The 21,447-nt window shown below is 39.5% G+C and overlaps 1 protein-coding gene across 3 annotated transcripts in view; it reads left to right on the top strand.

The window, feature by feature from the left end:
- Positions 1 to 1,660: 1,660 nt before the first annotated feature.
- The window catches only part of ghra (growth hormone receptor a), a 29,000-nt gene continuing 9,213 nt past the window's right edge, over positions 1,661 to 21,447 (top strand). Inside the window, exons 1-2 of one of the 3 annotated variants that reach the window (XM_026188492.1) lie at positions 1,661 to 2,083; positions 9,937 to 10,055. In XM_026188492.1, coding sequence (XP_026044277.1) covers positions 2,079 to 2,083; positions 9,937 to 10,055 — 124 coding nt within the window. In that variant the 5' untranslated portion in view covers positions 1,661 to 2,078. Of the gene's footprint in view, positions 2,084 to 7,399; positions 7,663 to 9,936; positions 10,056 to 21,447 lie in introns of those variants that run through there. The other 2 variants (XM_026188491.1, XM_026188490.1) reach the window with 2 other exon arrangements.

Raw genomic sequence — 21,447 nt, 5'->3', positions numbered from 1 at the left:
AAATGATATATATTGTTAAAGAGTAACATCTCTTCGATTGCTGCTGTAATGACTAAAACTAAACTGCTCACTAAACACCCTGCAGAGCTTAGGTGGTTGCATGGTGGGAACTTAATTCCAGCCCTGTTACCCCCCTCCGGTGCCCTTGCAGTGGCATCAGTCTGTGGGACAGATGCATTGTTATCCTGTCACATTCACTACAGCGTAACTCCACATGATTCAGCAACAAAGCAAGTAATTCACTGAACACCCCCGATCTCCTCCAATCACAGCTCTTTGTCATATACTGTAACTCACCAATACAGTACATGCTCAGTGCCAGTTTTTTTCTTCTTCTTTCTGTTTCTTTAATTAATGTCACAACGTGTCGAGTGAAAGATCAGCAGTGAATAATGGCGCACAACACTTGCAAACCTCATTAAAGTTATTTCAGTTCGAGCTTTTTTCCTCTGCTAGTTTATAATTCACAGTATTTATGTTGCATGGGAGCAGCCCTGGTCTCTCACTGAGTGTTTTTATGCGCACTGCAGTTGAACGACATGGAAAAGCCATAGCTATAAGTTGTGGACCTCATAAACAAGAAGAGGACAGGATATAAAAATAAAAGGCCAGCTCCGCTCTGTAAAGACAGGCCAATTCCATATCTTTCTCATCACATCACAAATTATGTCAACACTGCATCAGTGCATTGGCAGAAAGATAAAAAGCACTGGGACCAAGGAAATACAAGCACTCGTTCTCCTCTGTGCCCTCCTCCGTGTCTTTTTCTTTGTCTCAATGCCCCTCTTGCCTAGGTTATTCAGTTTTTGTTAATAAAACTCCAATCATGATATTGGTAATTGGAGTTTGAAGCTCCTTGCCGTTTTAGAGAGCAAGGGTTAGCTCAGCTTTATACATTACACAGCCTGTGATCCGTACTTTCATAATGGGTATGTGGACACTCGTGTGTTGCAGGCTGCAGCTCTCCAAAATTAGGCTTGGGTAGTTTTAATGAGACAGTTGAACTTTTTTTTGCATTGATCGCATTTGAGTAATCATCGATTGGAAAGTGAAATCATGAACACGTTGGAAAAAATGAAAAGCTCTGTGGCGATAATGAGACAGCGTATATGGATGCAGTGCTCAGGGGGGAAAGCAAACCAGCAGCAACAGCTGGCGCATGAAACGTTATTCACGTGTCGGGGCGGGTCGTCCTTACTAACTGGTTGCTTATGGGTGTGGGGGTTTAGGCCCATTGACAGCTGAAATCCTGGCCGAGCCTCTCTTGGCGTGACGTCTCTGGTGGACACTCCACAGGCTACAGTTTAGGACAGAGTCCCCCCACCATGGAAGTGTCCTGTAGTTAAACGATGTCTCTTTCGCACACAAGGACAGGATACATTGTGGCTTATTCTGATGGTTATATAACCTTTGGGGGGAGAATATACATTTCACGTGAAAAAGAAAAGCAAAACGTTTTTTCTTCTAAGACTTTATCATCTAAATAATAAAGAAAACTACATTTCACCGCATTCCTAAATATCTAAAACATTAACAATTAACATAAACAACTATTCTAAACACACCCATTCAACTACAGTACAGTTCGTCTGCTCTAATAAGCTGTTCGTGCAGGTCGCTACTTTCTCTTCACTTTTGCTCTCACCAGAAAGCATGGCAGCGTATTAAAGGGGTTTTATTTTGGAAGTTTGGCCCGGCAGTCATTCTCCCTAGCTGCCCCTCTGTGGTGGTGGTCAACAGAGCAGAGTGGATTGCTGGCGGATGAGGGCGCTTGATCGCTACGCGAGACACACTGCCCACTTTCTCTGTTTAAGCGACGTAGCGTGTCTCTACCCCTCCAAGTGGTCTAGACGATGAGCAGCAAATAAGGCAAAAACCGCACCAGGAAAGCACGCGTCCGATCCTGAGATTGAGTGATATGTAAAAGTCGTCCCGGTGAGGACTGAGTCGGGCCGAGCAGTCTGCAGTGAAGAAGAAGCAGGACTTGTAACCCGTTAGTGCTTGCGCTGGCCATCAGATGAGCAACTTCTGAAAAGTAAATCTGCGCCGTGCTTGCAGTTTTCAGCTCCACGCTTCGGATGAAGTAAGTTAGTTTATGTTTTTAAAGAGTGAAATGCGTTGTTTGTGCCCATAAAGCTCCACATTTTAAGCATGTTATGCACGTCTCGAGGCTTAGCTTAAATGCAGCACTTCTTTTTTTTACGCAAAAAAGAAAAAAAAGAAAAAGAAAATCTTTCCAACCCATCACAAACTCATTTGTTCTTCTGGTGCGCACTTTTAAGAGCTTACAGCAGAATCAACAACGAATGGGATTTTTTTTTTCCTGTGCTGCAAATTGGCGTTGCAAGAGAAATTTGGAGAGCTTGGGATGGGATGCCAGCCATAGCTGGATGTGACGGATGTATACTTTTCTATTGTTACCCGTTAAGTCCCGTTAATTACAGCTCCGGGGTGTTTGTACAGTACAGTCCCGCTGTGTTAAACAGCATGCTGACAAATACCGAAACCTCAGTGGAGAAATACAAACATCTGGAATGAGACAGAAGCGCTGTTTCTTTAAAAAGTGATCAAGCTATTCTAAAATGCTCAGAAGGTGCTTGTTTTCTTTGGTGTCTTTGCATGCATCAAATTCAGAATTGAGTGATTATGATATCTGTACAGTTATATCTGTTATTGTAGACGCAAGACATTAGGACAGTGGTTCTGCACAGGCTTCATTGGTGGGCATGTGGGTGGTGGGGGTGGCACACCTGGGGGAAAACGTGGAGTGAATTATATGACTTAAAGGGGGAATAAACAAAAGGAAGAGCTGATGCTGCGATTCTTAACTTTTTAGTTCATCTGAAATTAAGATGGGATCTTTTTTATTGTTAATGATTGTGGAGTGTGAGCTTTCTTTGGCTTCTAAAGTTTGAGAAGTACTGCATGTCGAGTACAAATATTATGATTTTCTCTAGAAATTGGCAGTTTTCTTTTTAAATATTTTCTCTTTTATCCCACCAATATTGAGCTGTGATTTACCTAAACTGCTCAGTTGGATTCAACACCATCCAAAGACACTCAATATCATATGAAACCAGTACAATAATATTAAGAGGAACTGCAAACATTCATGTAATCAAGCTTCTTACTGACTAAATGACTTCACTGTTTACAATATATTAAGAAATGGTAATTGATTTAGCCTTGCACTAATAGGTTAACCGAGTTTATATCATTCCAGAAAAATGACCACCATCCAAACACCTGCCAAAAGAGTAGTCTGGGACTTTGTTTTTCCTCCTTATTGCATTTTTATTAACAGCACATGCATTTACCAGTTTCGCAAGCTTCTAATCTCAGTTTGTTTGCTCTTCATCAGTGAACGCTTGACCGTTTTACGAACCACAGGAGAACAATGTTTCTCATTTTGCAGTTTTGATTAGGACGCACACTGCACTCTGATGAGATACACAGAAGGCAGAGTTCCAGCTCTGCTTCTTCTTATTCATCACCCAAAATTTGTGGCCATCTGCACTTTGAGCAGTCCAGGTTGTGTGTTTTTGGTGTGTTTTGTGCCTTTTATTTTCTAGAAGAACCATATTTACTTTCACTTCAGAATCTCATAAATCCGTTTGTGCAGTTGCTTGAAAACAGTATTTTACTTTAAAGTTTTACCCATAATCGATTCTCTGTATAAATACAGATATAAAAAAATCGTCGGCAGTGTGTCTTAAACATCACATCAATTTTTATAGATGCATAACTTGCTAATATTCATCCTAATGTAGCTAAAGCATCTTCAGTTGGATGCTTTATTTGATCACTTCTGCATTAATGCAGAGAAAAGCAACGATGAGACATGTGGTGAGAAGCTGTGTAACTACAACAATTACACACCAGCCCCTACTGTGCAGCTGAAAAGAAATTTCAAAACATGAGGCGAGTAGTTTTAAGAGACATTACAGCCATCGGTTTGTGTCTCGCTGTCGTCACACACAACATTAAATACAGCTGTTATGTTCCAAAACCTCTGACAGCTCAACAGCACTCTGGAAACCATTACATTTTGCACACATCCATGTACACCTGGGCTTCAGTCATGGTTTTCAGAATGTGCTTGTGTGTGTCTGACATACAGAGAGAAACAGCAGATTTAGACCAAAAGGGAAAGGTACATGTTGCACAGATATAATTAGTCCAAATAACAGAGCTGGAAGGGGTTAGACTGGATAGAGACTTGATTCCTTCAAATTAGATTGAACTCCAAAACCTCAACCACTAAATTTGAACTATTCAGTAAATCACAATAAATCATTAAAGCCTAATGGCACAGTTAATTTTCCAGTTCTGATTAATTTTTTTAAAAACTGTCTCTGAAATGGCCAAATTTGACTAGTAGCAGCTTTACCACCGTCAGGCACCTGTAAAAGATGAAAAACCTGATTTTAAAACATAAAACATTTAATAGTCGATAGCGTTAGACAAACCGCTGTATGCCCGCGTGCGCACAAACACAACTGGAAATTTTGTAAAGCAATTTGACTCTGCTGGACTCGTGCTTGTGCTCATTACTTTTGTCATTCTCTCTCTGACACGCATGCTTGATTTTATTTATACACATATGCATGCATATACACACAGACACCCACTCTTTCCCTTGCTGGTCTCCCACACACATAGACATGAGCGGGGTTTGCAGATGTGTGACCTGATCTGCTTCCAGCAGAGACTTTTCTCATGCCAATGTGCTGACTCTGAGTTTTCCGCACTCTCTTATGAAATAAGAGCAGGGGACGTTAGAACCATCCAGTAGCCATATTTATATAGGGAAGTGGACACACAAACATATATGTGCATAGGTTAAAAATTACATATATATTTATATGTACCTAGCTTCTTCACAAATATACTGATTTCCAGACAAATGTATGTAAATACATCCAGCAGCACAAGGCTTATTTAGAGGAGCTGGTTGCTGCTGTTTTCAGGTCCTTACTCTTGTCTGATTGGCTCTGCCGAGGTAGACTCTCACTCACTACCTGGTGTAATGTGCAGACTCATGTGGAAGTGTTACATTTACTAAAATGTTGAGGCTGGGGTTGAAGTTAAGGAAAAATGTTTGCATGCTATCTAGAGATATAACAATTCTGAACCCGAGACTGAAATTGCACTGCAATCATCCACAATAATGCATTGTGGTTCCATTTTTCCTACACCGTGATGCTCCTGTGGAGTTGTTATACCTGGTTAAATTATGCTAGTTTGGTGAAAGCTGTAATGTTTAAAGATTTTTCAGGGCCTAAGTGAACTGGAAATATCTCAAAACAGCATAGTTTAGTTTTCTTTTATTTTTTGTTTTCATGATGATGATTGTCAAGCGATCAGGCCTGTGGTAAAAATAATTTTTTCCACCATAATCATTTTGTGTTGTTCCACCCCTCTAAAGAAAACCCCGTAGCTTTGGCACAGAAACTGACGTATGATTTTGGAGAAGTACACTCCTGCTGATACGTATTACAGGAACCAGTAGTGGGCAAACGCACAACACAGTCATTGTTTGAATAGATTTCGTTAAAATGACTATAATTTCTGCCACAACCTTTTCCAAATTATGTTTATTTATTGTCCTTCAGTCACAAAGTATAGCTAAACCATGTTGAGACACAGTGACACGCTCTATGAAACCATAAATAATAAGCCTGTTGGGTTGCTGGTGAGAAAAAAATCACGGCTCCATAACATTATATTCCACATTTTTCTTGGTTGTTTATGTTTACTTTGTCTTGTTTTGAAGACGATGTAGTTGTCTGGCATCTGGCATCTAAATTATATTTGTTTTAAAGCTTCCCAGGGTGATGATTTTTACTGACATGCTCTCATTATTTCATGATTAAAACTGTATGCAGTTAAAGATGCCCTGTAGACGTTTTTCTTCCACAAAAATTCCGTTGTTTACATCACAGATTTTTAAGATTGATTGTATTTTTCTGCTCAGGAGACATCAGAAATCCAATTGCAAAAATAAAATTATGCATAATTTACTGCATGTGTGTGCATCCTGGGGCAGGATACACACAGATCCACTCTTTAAATCACAGTGCTCAAAAACTTTTTAATGTCTCACGCAATTGTTATAAATATTTTGTAGCATTTAGCAGAGTAGCTATGATTTCAAAATTCCACTTTTGTTGTGGAAATGTGAAAATGTTAATTCATTTGCATTCTGTCAAAGTTGAATCACCTCAGGCCATTTAGAGCTTATAAACATTCGTTTTTCTTTAATGCCTCACGAAATAATAAAACACTGAAGTGGGGAAAATGAAAAATGCAGGTCAAATTGCCCAAAGCCTCCCCCCCCATCTGTTAGTGAATAAAATAATCTTCCTTCTTTTCTTCGTAATCCGAATCAGTGTTTCATGATGGCCTTGAAGACCTTACGGCAGAATTTCTTTCTTGTAATGACCAAATGCTAAATCTCATTTCAAATTTCCTGTTGTATTATATGTGGACATGAGCACAGACTGTTTTGCTGACTTCTGTGTTGTATTGCGAATGTCATTAACATGAAACCAAACTAAGCGGGCCTCTTGGGGTTATTGAGCTTTTAGTTTTCCAGGGTGCTGGTTTTGTCCGATAAATTAACACTCTTCTATCCTCTTACCCAAATAAATTTGGACATTTATGTCTGCAAAGGAGCTTGAGGAGTGCCAGTATGATAAAGACAAAACGTTAGGGCACAGTAGTCCAAAATACAATGTCATTACTATTACGTTGCCCATATTCTATATACAGTCTATGGTTTGGATGTAGAGTCCTTAAAAAGAAAGTATGGTTCTTTTTCCATTTTAATACAAAAACAAGTTATTGTGGACACTGAAGATAAAAGAAAAAATGTATTTTGGAATGACTTGCTTTTACTCCCCTGCCCTAAGACACAATTCAAAAACACAACAGTGCACATAAGTAAATTTAGAGTATGAAATTAGTGTCCATAGAAAATATTTATTGACTACAAAATGTCAGAGCGTCTTTCTGTTTTTTGCTTTCTCGCTAAAGGAAGCTCAAACTAAACTCTAGCTTGCAACATTGCTCTGCGAGTGTTTGTGTACATGTTGTCCTTCTTCAGTTATAGAAGGGACTAACAGAAACAATGTGTCCTTTCACCCCCTAACCTTTTTTTCTTTGGCTTCTGCCTCCCCTGTCAGCTTCTTTAGAACAAACATAGATGATTATAGTAGATTTAAGGAAACATAGGAGAGGCATGGTGCTGGCAGAGGGGTGCCAAGTCAAGGTCTGCATCTGTGTGCCTTAGTATGTGTGATGTGTTCATGTTGTATGCACGTGTGTGTGTGTGTGTGTGTGTGTGTGTGTGTGTGTGTGTGTGTGTGTGTGTGTGTGTGTGTGTGTGTGTGTGTGTGTGTGTGTATGCTTTAGGGCAGAGGTAGTGGGAGGAGGGTTGAGGACGCAGGCCTTAAATGTTTACCAAGGGACCCCAAGAGGCCTGGGTTTAGCCTCCCTCTCTTCTGATTGGCTTAGACAACTCTTCCTGTCAGCCTGTGAGTTTGTAATTGGGTGAGAGAGGAAGAAAAACGGGGGACAGGCTTGCACAAGATGGAGAAGAAGCACCAGCCTTGCCAGGATGTCCACAGATGCTTCCAGATGTGAAAGGGTGAGACTAAAGTACGGATTAACATCAGGACATATTTTGGGGTAAAGGGGCCACCTTTGCTCCAATTTAGTACTTTTACTGGAAGAATGTTAAAGAAGTAAAAAAAAATATGCTAAAAAGAAGTGCAATGAACTTAACTTTTCCAAGGGGGAAAAAACAAACAAACAAGCAAAAAAAAAAAAAATTTCTTATCTGAAAGTGTTTATCGGACGGGTTAATAATTGTTCAACAGAACGGAAGCCAAAAATATGAAATTCATTTGAGAAACATTTAAGTAAGTCTGCATGAGCTTGCCTCTTGACAGTTCTCTGCCATAAATTCTTGCACTGTGTAACTTGGCTTTATATGACCTCTGGACCCTTGGAAGTCATCAGCACAAATATGACTGACTGCTTACAGTGGACCTGTCTGTTGCCACATTCATTAAAAAATTTGCTACATGTGACGAACCAGAGTTGCAAAATTATGTTGATTCTTGTTTTTTTTTGTCCATGTTGCAATGTTTAGTTTTTTGTTGTTTTTTTCCGTTTGTTCTTGCTTTAGTTGTGCTTCATGTTTCAGATTTACTGACATGGATTAAGTCTATCCTTGGACTAAAAGCCTGAAATGAAAACCTTTTCTTTTGTCAAACTGAGATGTTGTTTTCCCTTAAATCTAGACTCTTTGTTTTAATGTGTAATAAATCTAAGCCAAATCAAGTAAATGGATGACTAGTGTGGTAAATATGGGCTAGTGAGCTGGATCCAGACATTTTCTTGTCGCTAGGGTTTTTTAAGATACCAGACTTTTCCAGTCTTGAGCAGTTCCTGTAACCTGTGGGATCTGCAAGATAAGATAAGACAAGATTACATAAGATAATGTGGAAGATAAGATAAAATGAGATAAGCTTGGATTCAGGAATCTTAAGATACTTGGACCACGTAATTTAGGCAAATGTATCCTGTGGGGATGGGGTTGTTTGCTGCCCAGTAAAGTCGTGGAGCCACAGCTGTAAATAGCCAAGGGTGCGGACTGAAAATTTGGCCTATATTTAGAGTTTGTCTCTAACACTGACTTATTGAGCGTTTTGTGAATTAGCTGCCATCATATTTTCAAATAAATAAACTACTAAAATATATGTTTTACAAAGATGGCAGGAGAGTTTGTGTTAGAACTTTTGTTGGGAAATACAGTTTCTACAAGTTAAGCCTCAACAGCTTTTTCTTTTAAGGATATTTTACCCTTTTTGTGTCATACATTAAAATTGCCATTAATTGCCATACAGGATTTCATAATTAGATCCAAAGTGCCAAAGTCAAACTACTTGTTGGTTTCTATCTAAAATATTTTGGTCTTGAAAAGCCAGTTTGTTGGGTTTGACATTCTTGGCATCATTGTGGATTTAGATAACTACTTTTTGCTTACCCACCAGAAACCGACCCTACAGAAAATGCTAATAACTCTAATTTAGCAAAGATCTATAATTCCCAGCTGATACAAAAGGAACATGATTTTCCCAGAAAGTTGGTTCTGTTCAAGCGGATGTGACATTCTCCCACTGCAAATCACAGAATCAAGTTTCCGGAATTTCCTTACCTGGATGATTAAGCATGGATCGGAACATGATTTTATTCACTCAAATGGTGACAGCTATTCCAAACAAATGCTAATTTTTCTTTTTATTTGTTGGAAGTTTTAACTCACATCTGTTTCCACTAATAACTTTAAATGTAATAGTGCATCAGTTTTCCAATACTGACACATTTATCGTTAATAAACCAAAGAAACATGGAGCTAAGTAATGTTTTAAAAACTTGCCCTAGCGCTAATAACAGGCTTTCAGGAGCATATATCTGTCTAATGATGTAATCGACTGTGAAACGAATGGATTTAACCATCTAAACAGTCAGAAGGTAGCGTGTACGTCATGGAAAAGTTATTTCAAGTAGCTGTAACTAATAGAAATGTTACTGAGATCTTTTCTGAAATGATAAAAAATGTTTTCTTTTAGAGTTCACACAAAGCGAAACAACACACGGAAACCCCACCATTCATATTTTCAGCTTTGAAATGCCGTAGCTGCAAACTCCCGTGATAATTCCTTACATCCTGTCCAGTGTTTGGTTTCATGTACACCAACTGAAATAAATAGCGGTCACAAATTGTGCTCACAGGCCAGAGAGAAAAAGATGGCGTTAGTGGGGGAAGGAGGCTAGTTCACATGGGAGTGTCACCATGGAGTTCAGCTGATAATTATAATCACAGTGTCTCTGTCCTCTCTTATTCTATCCTCTGTCTCTCCACAGCATCATGGCTCTCTCACTCGCCTCTAATCTCCTGATTCTTCTCATTCTTTCCTCCCTGGATTGGCTGCCCTCTCCAGGATCTACATTTCTCACAGACTGGGACCACACGACATCATCAGGTAAGTTACTGGTGTTCTTACAGCTTTGTGTCACAACCAGTTAGAGTGAGAAATAACATGTGAGAAAAAAAATAATTCTTCTCTCTTTCTATGTTCACCTCATCAAATATTAACAAGTGTGTTTTGCGTGCAGCATGTTGTTGACACTTGTTATCACGTCTTTTGTCAGACATCAGTTGCAGAGTGCTGTTTGTTCAGATTCATGTGGAAAGGTTCACTGTTGAGCAAACGCTGCATTTTCCTGATCTGGCTTGTCAGGCAGGATAGTGATCAATAGACTCGGGGTAAATATATGACTGGGGCTGCTCTGTCAAAGTCCAGGGACAGGATGATGCAGGATGTTCAGCCAGCTAACCCAGGTGCCACTGATCTATCTGAAATAATTAGGTGAAAGAATACTGCAGATGAGGGAATGAGTTGATGTTGCCATAATTTACCTTTTAAAACCAAAAACTTGCAAACAACCACAAAATAAGTGTGAAATAATGAATTGACATTTTAGCCCAATGATAGAAACAACTACAACTAAGGTAAAAGTGTCAAACCTGGAAAATAAAAATGGTGCTTATTCTGCAACAAACAGGTTTGAGAAATTCCTAGCAACCCCCAAAAAGTGATCAGTCGAAGGTGGTCAAGAGGAAAATCTCTTGTGCAGCAGTGTCTGCATTCCTGGACGTATTTTATGAGGATTACTTCTGGAAGACGGATAAGAAGGCATTTTCTGACCAAAGTTTTTTATTGCAGATGGACCTGGTTCAGCTTGGATAAAACAGAATTGACTCTTGTTCAAGCAATGAATCAGTACATTGTGGATTTAAGGCATCTATTGGGATTATAGTTGTGCACATTTGGATGAAAAGACTTTATTTCCATCCAAATTAATTGGCTGTAGTTTATTATGGTAAGGATTGTAGTCCAAAAAGATTGAGTTAGCAGCTTAACCATCAGCAGGCAGCTTAATTCTGTCTTAATCTGTTGATTGAATGTTTTTGTTTGATCCAGAGAAAGGCCTATAATTGAAATCAGATGCTCAATACATTTGCATACATTTAATGACGCTTAAAGCGTGCAAACCAGTTATATTTTGGCAAGGTAGTGTGCTCTGAGTATATTCTTAGGTGCATCTGTTCATTGCCATTAAAAGGTGAGCCAGACAGCATGAGTCAGTGACCTGAGATCTCCAGGCCATCTCTGGGCAGCCTGCTGGCTGCTGCAGCACCTGTTGCCAGAATGTTAAGCATGCATATTACCTGGAGAAACATTAGTGGAATTTAAACTGTTTGCTTTTGGCCCTGCACTTGCACGTGCACGTATTACATGCAAACTATTTATCATTACCTTAGATTTGCATTAGTAAAATCTCTCTCTATACTTGGATTGCCTTTGAAAAAGAGCACCTAAGCATCGCAGCACATCATGTCTGCATGGTTATGGAAGGTATGGCATGCCTTATATGCTATTTTAAGTTATTAATAGTGCAGTTGACAGCATTGGACAATTTATTTCCCTCTCGTTTTTACAGTGCTTTTGATGTAGGTGACATTTAATAGTGTGCAGTGTTTTCCTGCTTTTAGAATGCAAACTCAGATTGCTGTAAGCAGAGAGTACAAAGAGCCTGCAGATCATTATGTTCAAGAAAACACAGCTTGATTGTCTTATTTATCAGTACACAGTTGTATTGATTGCGTAACCAATAAATGGAATCAAGCAGTAGTTTTAGTTTTGTAATTTTGCCATATCTTCGGTATTCTTAAACAGGGAAATAGCTTGCCAATTTACTAAGACATTTCATCTTCCTTTGTATGGGTTTAATGAGAAACAGATGGAAAAATACCACTGGAATCCACCGAAGAATGCCAACTCATCGTGTTTTCTCCGGTCAAATTAAGATCAAGTCCACACTAGTGCGTCTTTTCTATTTATTTTTTCCATTTGCTGTTATGCAATCTGCAGCAATCTGAAACACAGTGACAATAAATTAACGTTTCACCATCTTTTATCTAGCTAAAGTTCTTCTCTTTCCCTCATTTAAAGTTTTTTTTCCTATAAAAATAATTGATTCCTACTTTAAAATGTCTTAGAAGTAACTTTCCACCTTTGACTTCTTTAGTGTGCGGGGGTCAGGCCCCCTCCAACGGTCTGTTCACTGCTCTAAAACTACTTTATATTTAATTATGGCAAGTTGCAATTCAGTCATACATGTTCAGGATGGTACACAGGCTCTCTAGGTTGATTTTTATAGCAGGAATAAGTGGAATCAAGTTTGAAAGTTCAAGTGCTGAACATATTGTTATTTCTCTTCCCGATGCCAGTACTGGTGCAAAAGAAACCGTTCTTTCTCAGATTTTTGTTGTAAATCAGTCCATCTTCTTTGCCTCGGGCCTGAATTGTTATTTATAGTTGAGGTTCGTGTTACGGGTTATAATTTCTATGCCTTCCCGTGATTGTTTTCATATATTTTCTGATGTGGCAGGAGGAGGCGAGGAAGCAGGGAAAGGTACGTAGTTCAGGTAATAAATTTGGTGTAGCTGAGACTAATGTCTGAGGATACATTTTGAGCTCTGTGTCTTTGCCCTTGGGCCTTTTGACGTTGTTAACAAAGTGGATCAAATATCTTTATCTCTGTCACTTTTACAGTACCATTCTGATAAGCTCTCAGGAAAAACTGCTGATAACCAGGTGATGTCAAAACCATTGAACATTCTGTTTGGTTCACCTCAAATGTTGAAATGGTCCCCAGTGACCACTGTGGTAGTTCAGTCCTGGTCTTCCTCAACAACCGTTAAAACATCTGTAAACACAAAGCAGCCTGTGATAGCATGAGCAAACACATGCAGCCTGTGCCTTTCCCAAGCTCACCACTGCACAACTTCCAATCTGGACAGCTGCTCTTCTCACTACGGCTTAAATGGAAAATGCTTTGCATGGGCTTTTTTATATACCTAAAAAATAACGCTTACAGTAAGAATGCAGTCTTGTGCAGTATGTGAGCCACCCTCAGCATTATGCTTTTGGAGTTGTTTAAAATCATTTTGTTGCTCTGCTTATGGACTTAAAAGAGTCTTCCTGGAATTCTGTGTCTGCAGCATATTTATGTCTGTTGTTAGGCGAGCCACAGAACAAGCCAAGAGTAGACATTTGGAGATGCTCCTATGTAGTTAAAGGCTTACCATAGTGATTATAGGCTGTGTTAGTCATTTCATTCTATCTATCCTTGCTCACATATACACTCACACACACTTTCCTTTTTCTTTTATTTTCTTCCACAACCTTCCTTCCTTGATTGTCTGTGTGGCTCAAAAGGACCTCACTCCTTAAGCGCATAGATTGATTCTGTTCAACAGGGCTGTGTTCCTTACCACAGAGGTGGTAGCTAGTGGTAACCGTGCAGAGGTTTGGTCCATCTGGCTTGTACACACAATCCACAGTTACATCTGCTTCAACGACAAGCGGTGGGTGTGAGCTTCAAAGTTGGGGCCTTGTGTGGGTAATGGTGCCTGAAGTTAAACACAAAGTTGGAAGAGCAGAAGAGAGACATGCATATTGTAGATAGCAGAAGCTGAGGGGAATTCATGGTTGGGAAAGTGCTGTGTGATGGAAGCAATGCTGCAAAGAAGACTAATTTAACATTTTGCATGCAGAAAAATTTGCCCTGATTTTCATATCTGTACATTGAATAGGAAAGTGTCATAAGCTGCAGGATGGATGGAGGAATACCAGAGGATAGATTAAAAAACATTTTCACACATCAGCAACAGTCCTGGACTGTTGTCTGCATTTCCTGGCAGAGAGACAAGAATTCAAATACCTGACTCTGACAGCTTGGACATTAAAATGTCTTTTCTCTGCCATGTCCAGAGTTCAAGGTCCATGTGGTCTGATTAAGCGCATGTGACACTAGAGAAGGTAAATCCGATGCATGCGCAGCAAATGAGCAGTTGCCATCTGACCCGACTCTTTGCACTCACTACCCAGGCAAGCACGTTTTCCTACACCGGAGTGCTGCCAGTGGCGAGAATGCATCTCATGCGGTGTATCTCCCGCTACACTCGCATAGATAACTGCAGTCGCTGTGCCTCGTTCTCTAATGTGATTGGAAATGGTCTTACTTTGCGCACTAAATACGTTTACACGACAAATTGTTGATTCACAAGAATCAGAAGAGTTGTTTTGAAATTGTGTTCATTATATGGAGTCTTCATACTGCAAATAAAGGACTGAGAGTTGTGAAAGTGGGAAGGTTGCTTTAAGACAGAAAGCTTCCAATTAAAGAAAAAAACTAAATGAAAATAAAGTGTTTTTTCAGGGGAGATAATAATTAAGAAGAAAAATGACAGCTATGGTGTGTTCACACCAAATGCAAAGCCAAGTTTCACTTTGCATTACTCACATACAAATACAGTAGATGGATTTTTTTTTGGAAAACCACAAATATTCATCACACAGTAGGAGTGAAACTGTTACCAGGGGCCTGTTCTTCGTACCTCGCTAAGTAAGTTAGCTGGATTTGATTGTTGACGATTTCGCGCGATCCTGGATCCTTCGGTTCTCCGAAGCTCATCCGGGACTTGCTGTCATAGCAACAGATCCGTAAGCGTAAACCTGCTCGGGAGCAGGTTTACTTTATGTAAACAAGATTAGATCGCGGCCACTCAGGTATGTCCGCTTCATTTATACGAAAGCAACAGCGATATTTTACCACTGTTTGTCCATAAATAAATATTATCAATGTAACTAAAGATAATGCAGTACTTGATCCTTTTATTGATTTCATACAGATACATACAGGTCATTTCCTAAAAAAAGGGAAATGTACTATTAATCATTATATTTCATGTATTTGATTATTTCAGATGTAATTCATATTTTAGAGTAGTAATTGTAAATTACGTCGTGTAATCAAGATGAGAGACCACGGCTATAAAAGCGAAGGTGGATTTGGGAAGTCTGTCGCAGCCATGTCCTGTCCGTATACGCGAGCCACCCATTGCGGAAGGTGCAAGATTGACAAGGAGAGTTCTCAGAATTCAGCGTATATTGCGGGATAGACAGGATCCTTTAGCTCAGCGCGACAGTGTGCTCATTGAGAGATATTGATATTCCCGTGAGGGTATTATTTACTTAACCAACTTGTTGACGAGGGGGTGCAGGACCACCACCTGTCTTTTTTTGCTCTGTCCTTTTCTTGGTTGCTGTTATAAACAAACAAACAGATTATTTCAGGGTCTCTTTGCAAGAGACTAAAAGCAATATAGGTGATAAATATTACCATTCTGTAGAATATTCTTATATTTCACTTTTACTTGTTCCCATGTTCTAGTGGGTCCTGTCGTGGCTCTAATGTGAAAGAGGATATAATGTAATATGATATAATAAATTTACCCTACCGCCTACTGGTGTTGGCCAGAGGGGCCGATGGCGCGATATGGCAGCCTGGCTTCTGCCAGTCTGCCCCAGGGCAGCTGTGGCTAAAACACTCGACTTCCCACAAGTCGAGCTGCCCGAGATTCACAGAATTAACAGATAATGTTACATTTTTGTGATTTATATCTTATCAGGACGATAGAATTCTTATATCGGGATATGAGATTTTGGTCATATCGCACAGCCCTAGTCCCAGATACAAAGAACTGTAAGAAAAGCCTTAAAGAAAGTTTGCTAACAATCGTGAATATAGCAGAAAACATAAATAAAAACCTATAGGCTAATTGAATACCAGCTAACCTAGAAATTATGTCTTTATTTCACCTCCCTACAGTGTTGATGTATCACACTGTAATAGAGATTTGATTTGTCCCATATGAGGATCTCTGACACCCTCCAGTACAAAGTCCAAAGAACAAAATTAGGAGCAAGAACAACACTTGTTCTTTACTTGAACGTGGACATAATATGACATAACTAAGCTAAATCTGTGAGCTGTAATGGCATTAGAGAAGATTAACATCATTAGTCACTGTGACTACAATAAGCTGACTGGGTCACTACGCGGCTAAACACACCGGGCTGTGTCTCAGGGACTTCAAAGCTATGAACATTGTCATGAGGCTCAGATGAATCTAGAACTTGACATCCAGTCAAGCTTCAAACGAGAAGAAGCCCCATTGCATGTTCTGTTGTGTTACTGAGCAGAGAGGCAGGATGTATTCAAGGAACAGAACAATGGCATATTTTTTGTCGCTTATTGTTTTCAAGGTGTAAGTTTAGTGCATATGCATTTGTGTGTGTCCGTGCACTTGAGTATGGAACTGCATGTGCAAGCTGGGAGTTATTTATATCACCTATTTACATTCCGTTGTTTGTATCCTGTTGCAATCGCTCACCTTTCTCCCGCTCTCTTCTGGCCTGCTTCTCGCTCTTACTGGCTCTGTCAAGAGTTGCACCATGTCCTAAGTCACTATGTAACCTTCACCATTAAGCCCAGTTTGGAGCTTGTAATTTTCATTGCCTGTTTTATTTGAAGATGACGAAGATGTATGAGAGTATTATGAATATGAAATAAATTTCTTCTAGACTTTGTCCTCAAATTTTTCTCTCTGATTCTTTCTTTTCCTCGTCATCCAAGACATGTTCCCATGGAAAAAAAATTACATTGTGTGCTGCACACAGTTATACTTCTACCGTGTGTGCGCCTGTGCATGTGTGCGTGTGTCTTTGGGCTCTGGTGCAGGGATATAATGTAGGACTTGGCATGTGCAGACTGACAGGCACTTTTACTCTTAGCACAGTGTCAGCATGTGCTGCCAACTTCTCCATCTGGATAACAGAAATACACACAAACACAAACAGAATGATGGCGTTGGAAAAAAACGATCATATGGCAGAAGTTGGTGCTGAACAGCCAGAAAGGTCTCAAGTTTGCTAGGCAGGTACTACGGCTCGACACCTGCCAAGAATAGATGTGTAATAGACATGGGGAGCGTAGAATAAGGCATATGTGAAATGACTGGAAAACTAGCACCTTCAAACACAACCCCAATTCCAAAACTGTTGCAACACTGTGCAAAATGTAAATAAAAAAAGAATTAAATGATTTACAAATCTCATAAACATGTTTTATTCACATAGAACACAGAAATCACTGTCTGCGAACTGTGTTCAAAGATGGTCTTCTGTGGAAGTGTTCCTAAGCTCAGTCAGTGACTTCTATGACAGGATCATTCCTGCTTTTAGTGCAGTGCTGCCTGAGAGCCCGGGTATCCCTTATTGATTTTTATCCATGTCTGTTGCTCACAGAGATTTCTCCAGATTCTCTGTCTGTTTTGATGACATTATGTACTGTCTTTGCAATTTTACATTGAGAAACCTTATTCTGAAATAGTTTCACATTGTAGACACAGTTTGTTGCAGACTGGTGAATTTCTTGCTTTCTCTACTCCAGAGAATCTCCGTCTTTCTAAGATGTTCTTTTTGTATCCAGTTGTGTTAATAAACTGTTGCCAGTGAACTTAATTAGTTGCAAAATGCTATTCCAGCTGTTTCTTTGTAATACCGTTTAGTTTTCCAGCCTCTACTTGCTCCTGTCCCAACTTTTTTAGAAACTTGTTGCCAGAATCCCCCCCTCCTTTTTTTTTTTTCAAATTTTCTCAGTTTAGATATTTAATATCTTTTCGTTTTTTGGTTAATAAATATTGGTTTATGCAGTTTGCAAATCATTAAATTCTGTTTTTACTTACATATCTCACATTGTCACAACATTTTTAGCATGGGGGTTTATGCTAAATTATTTTAAAATTGTGCTGTTTAAGTTATAGTTTTACTCCTATAAATGTTATCATTTATATTTATGGTTTAAATGAATACTTCCAGAAACAAGGCTGCTTTTAGTGTCATGTCATTTTATGGGGTTTTTCTGTGGTCAACTGAGAGCAGACTCTTGAGTTATGTGAACAATGTGACTGGGGACAACAGGTTCAGTTGGCAGGTCTGTGTGTTCTCTTAAAGTACAGGGCAACCAAATCATTTTTAAACTAAAACCACAATGAAGAGACATCAAGAAGTTCTCATTTACATGTCTTTTTGGCATTGTTTATAGTGATCATAAGTAAGAAGTGGACAAAAATACCTAAACATGTGCCCGAACAAAAAGTCCCAAGTAATAGATGTAGCCCACAATATGGGGTAAACAGGGCTAAAGAGCTTTACGGTTGACAAATGTAATGGAACATTTACATGGAAATCTATTAGTGCGAATCTAATTCATGATAAAACAAAATCATAAACTTTTACGTTTTCACAAAGATACAGAAAGTAGTTTTTAAAAAAATGCTAAGGCATTTCTGTCATTATGACATGATCAAAGTATCGTAGCTAACCATATGTATTTCATTTTCATGTTCCTGATGCATCAGTCAGTAACTACTAATATTTGCACACATGAAGAGTGTGCAAAGAGTAATGGACCCAAAACTGAACCCAGGGGAACGTCACATGGGGTGACAGTTGGGACAGATTATAAATGATCTGCAGCGTATAAACAGTCGCCTACACTGACTTAGTTTGCCTTTATTAATAGAAATATCGATTAAAAGAAAATGCTGCTCTGATTTAATTTCAAAACATCTCTTTTCATCAAGTGACATTTGTAGTACCGGCTAATGTTTGTTTTTTAGTGGCGTCACTCTTCCTTCTTCGTTTTCCATCACATCTCGCTGTTCCTTTAGTCAGCCTTTTGGAGCATGACTAACCTCAACATTAACTTAAATCTGCAAATGAGCTGGAAAAGGTGATCATTCCACTCCTCATTACAATCGAGCATTTCGCAGTGCGGTAACTGGTAAATGCTGGTTGCACCTTTTTCTCTCGCCTTTTTCAGTTCTGTTTGCCAGCCGATGTGAGAGCCTAGGGCCGAGTGCTTTATTTAGGTTTCTTAGTGGATTTAAACCCTAATGGCTAAAGCTGACATGGAGGTAGATAAATGGTTTCCTAGCTCCTCTACACAGACTGATGAAGAGAGGACGTGAAGCTAAGAGCTGTTTATCAGTCTCAGCTGCACATCCACGTGGACAGACAGATACATATGGACAGCCAGGATGAGGCAGTACACCCACACACACACATGTACACACACATGTACACACACATGTACACACACATACGCACACACATGTTCAAATTAGTTTTCTTCTTCCAGCCACAGGCTTTCAGCTCATTTAGTACCTGGCAGGTACAGGCAGGATTTAGCTTTCCATTACTGAAACTCAAGTATAGTTATATATGTAGTTATATATGACTACATGCTGATAATGTGAGCACAGCCTTAAAAAAATATTACAAGCCTATGTAGTCAGGTAATCAACATCCTCCTGTCAAAACATTGAAATGAGAGAGAATGACAAAATTAGAGTGTGACCCTCCAGGTGTTGCGGCTCAACCTTTCACCTTTGACATGGTTTTAAGTTCAAAAAATGCAAATAGCTTTTTAAAAATACGGCATTGCTCTTTGACCTCAAGATTCTTCTTCTCTCGCAGACAAGAATAACAACTGGAAGATGAAACGCGTAAAAAAAAAAGCACGTCTTATTACGTAATTATTGATGATCATAAAAAGTCTTGTGAGTTGTGAGTAACCCCAAACATTTTCAGACGTGTAAGTACCAATCAATACAAATTATTATCCCCCCAAATTTACAGGCCATATAAAAACCCTAGGACCTTAGAAGTTTTGCTTCTGTAGTATCCTATTCTTCTGTAGTTCTAAGGCCTTCTTGCATTCAGCGTCTGCAGAAAGCTCTTTGATGGTTGCAGCTGGAATTTGTTGGATGGGGAAGGGAAGCCGAGCTGAAATAGCAAACCTCGGGGAAGCACAACAGCGTGCAAAAGGTGAAGGGAAGGGAGGTGGGAAAGGCACAACTGCACAGGAATGCAGAGAATTATGAGGTTATACTGGCACCAAATAGCATGGAAACGAAGTAGGTTTATATTCCACGTGAATAAATGGTGTGTGCGTTGACTGCCCTGCCTGAGTTGGTCTTGTTGATAGCTTGTCTTGTTGTAGTTAGATGTGTGTAAGTTGAATCAGGATGCATGCTTGGTAGGTGTATGTCTGTATGCAGATGCCAGTAACGTGCCTTTCTTCTTCTTCTTCTTCTTTTTTTTTTTTTTTACAAGTGAACAATCTTTAACGAGTCTGTGTGGAGATATGTTTTGGTTTTATGTTTAGAAACTATCAGCTCCAGTTGGTCTGTAATTTCTTTCCCCTGTGTTTTGATGCATGTTTATGTTCTAGGTCTGTGTGTGATTTATAATGCAGGCAGTGAGAAGAGAGAGCTGGCGGAGAGCCAGTGGAGCAGAAATCAATGGTACTTTCAGCTGCTTATTTATGGTTGCACCAAACTCTGGGACTCTATATTCTGCTGGGCGAGAAACTGATCTCCGACAGGAGCGGGGGGGGGCTGGGAGGGAGGAGGGGTTAGGTTGTTACGAAATGTTTGGACACATCGAAACGTTAGCAGCATAATACTTTTTTAGCAAGTTCTTTTTTTTTTCTACTCGTATGTGCGCGCAATGATATTCATGGGATTCACAGGGTAGCAGCAGCGGTTGTTAAAAGAAAGGAATAAAATATTTCTGGCACATTTGCAAGTTTGTATTTGTGCATTGTTTCAGAAATCATGTGGAAGCATGCCATGGAAGCATTTTCCATTTGTCTAGCAACTCTTTGAGTATAAATAATGCAGGATTACACTTAACACCCAGAGCTCATCTGATAGTCTTTAAATGTGGATTGTAACCTTAAGGTGCTATTATCTGTTGTGTTTTTATTGTTTTCAACTGTGGCAAGTTTCTGCAATTCTGAGGTTAAGATTAGATTTCAGCAAGTTTACTCAGCCTTTCCGTGAAAAAGTGATGTCTGACACCACCAGAAGTCATGATATTAGTGCAATTAAAGGTGACTGAGCTGTAAAAGGCTCACGCAGTATTGGTGTCACACTACCGGGCAAGAGGGCGGATGGGCAAGTGGTGCAAAGTTTGTGAATGTTATAACTCGAGAACAAGGAGACATAGGAGCTTCAAAATGATATTATAGGTGCATCTACTAAAAATCTCAGATGAGTTAGAACCTCAGTGACCTCAAGGTCAAGGTTTCTGAATATCTCGTGAAGTTTATAACTAGAGAACAAGGCGAAGTAGGATTTTCAAGGAATGGAATATTGGTGGGGGGAAAAAAAGAAGATGTACTTCTGCGAAAATTCAAGTTACTTTTGCAGAGTCCTGAAAAAGTTTTGCGAGATCCTGAGAAAGACTTTTTCCGCGCATTTAGCGTACATCTATCAGTACCCGAGTACTGCAGCTGGCTGTTAATGAATTCAGCCAAGACTGCCAGGTCAGAGTACTCCTTCGGATGAGTGTGTCCTCTTGCACTAAGAACTCTCTTCAGATGTCTCTCACT

Source organism: Astatotilapia calliptera, chromosome 12 (assembly GCF_900246225.1).
Source record: "Astatotilapia calliptera chromosome 12, fAstCal1.2, whole genome shotgun sequence".
NCBI lineage: Eukaryota > Metazoa > Chordata > Actinopteri > Cichliformes > Cichlidae > Astatotilapia > Astatotilapia calliptera.
This window is presented reverse-complemented; position numbering and strand designations above follow the sequence as displayed.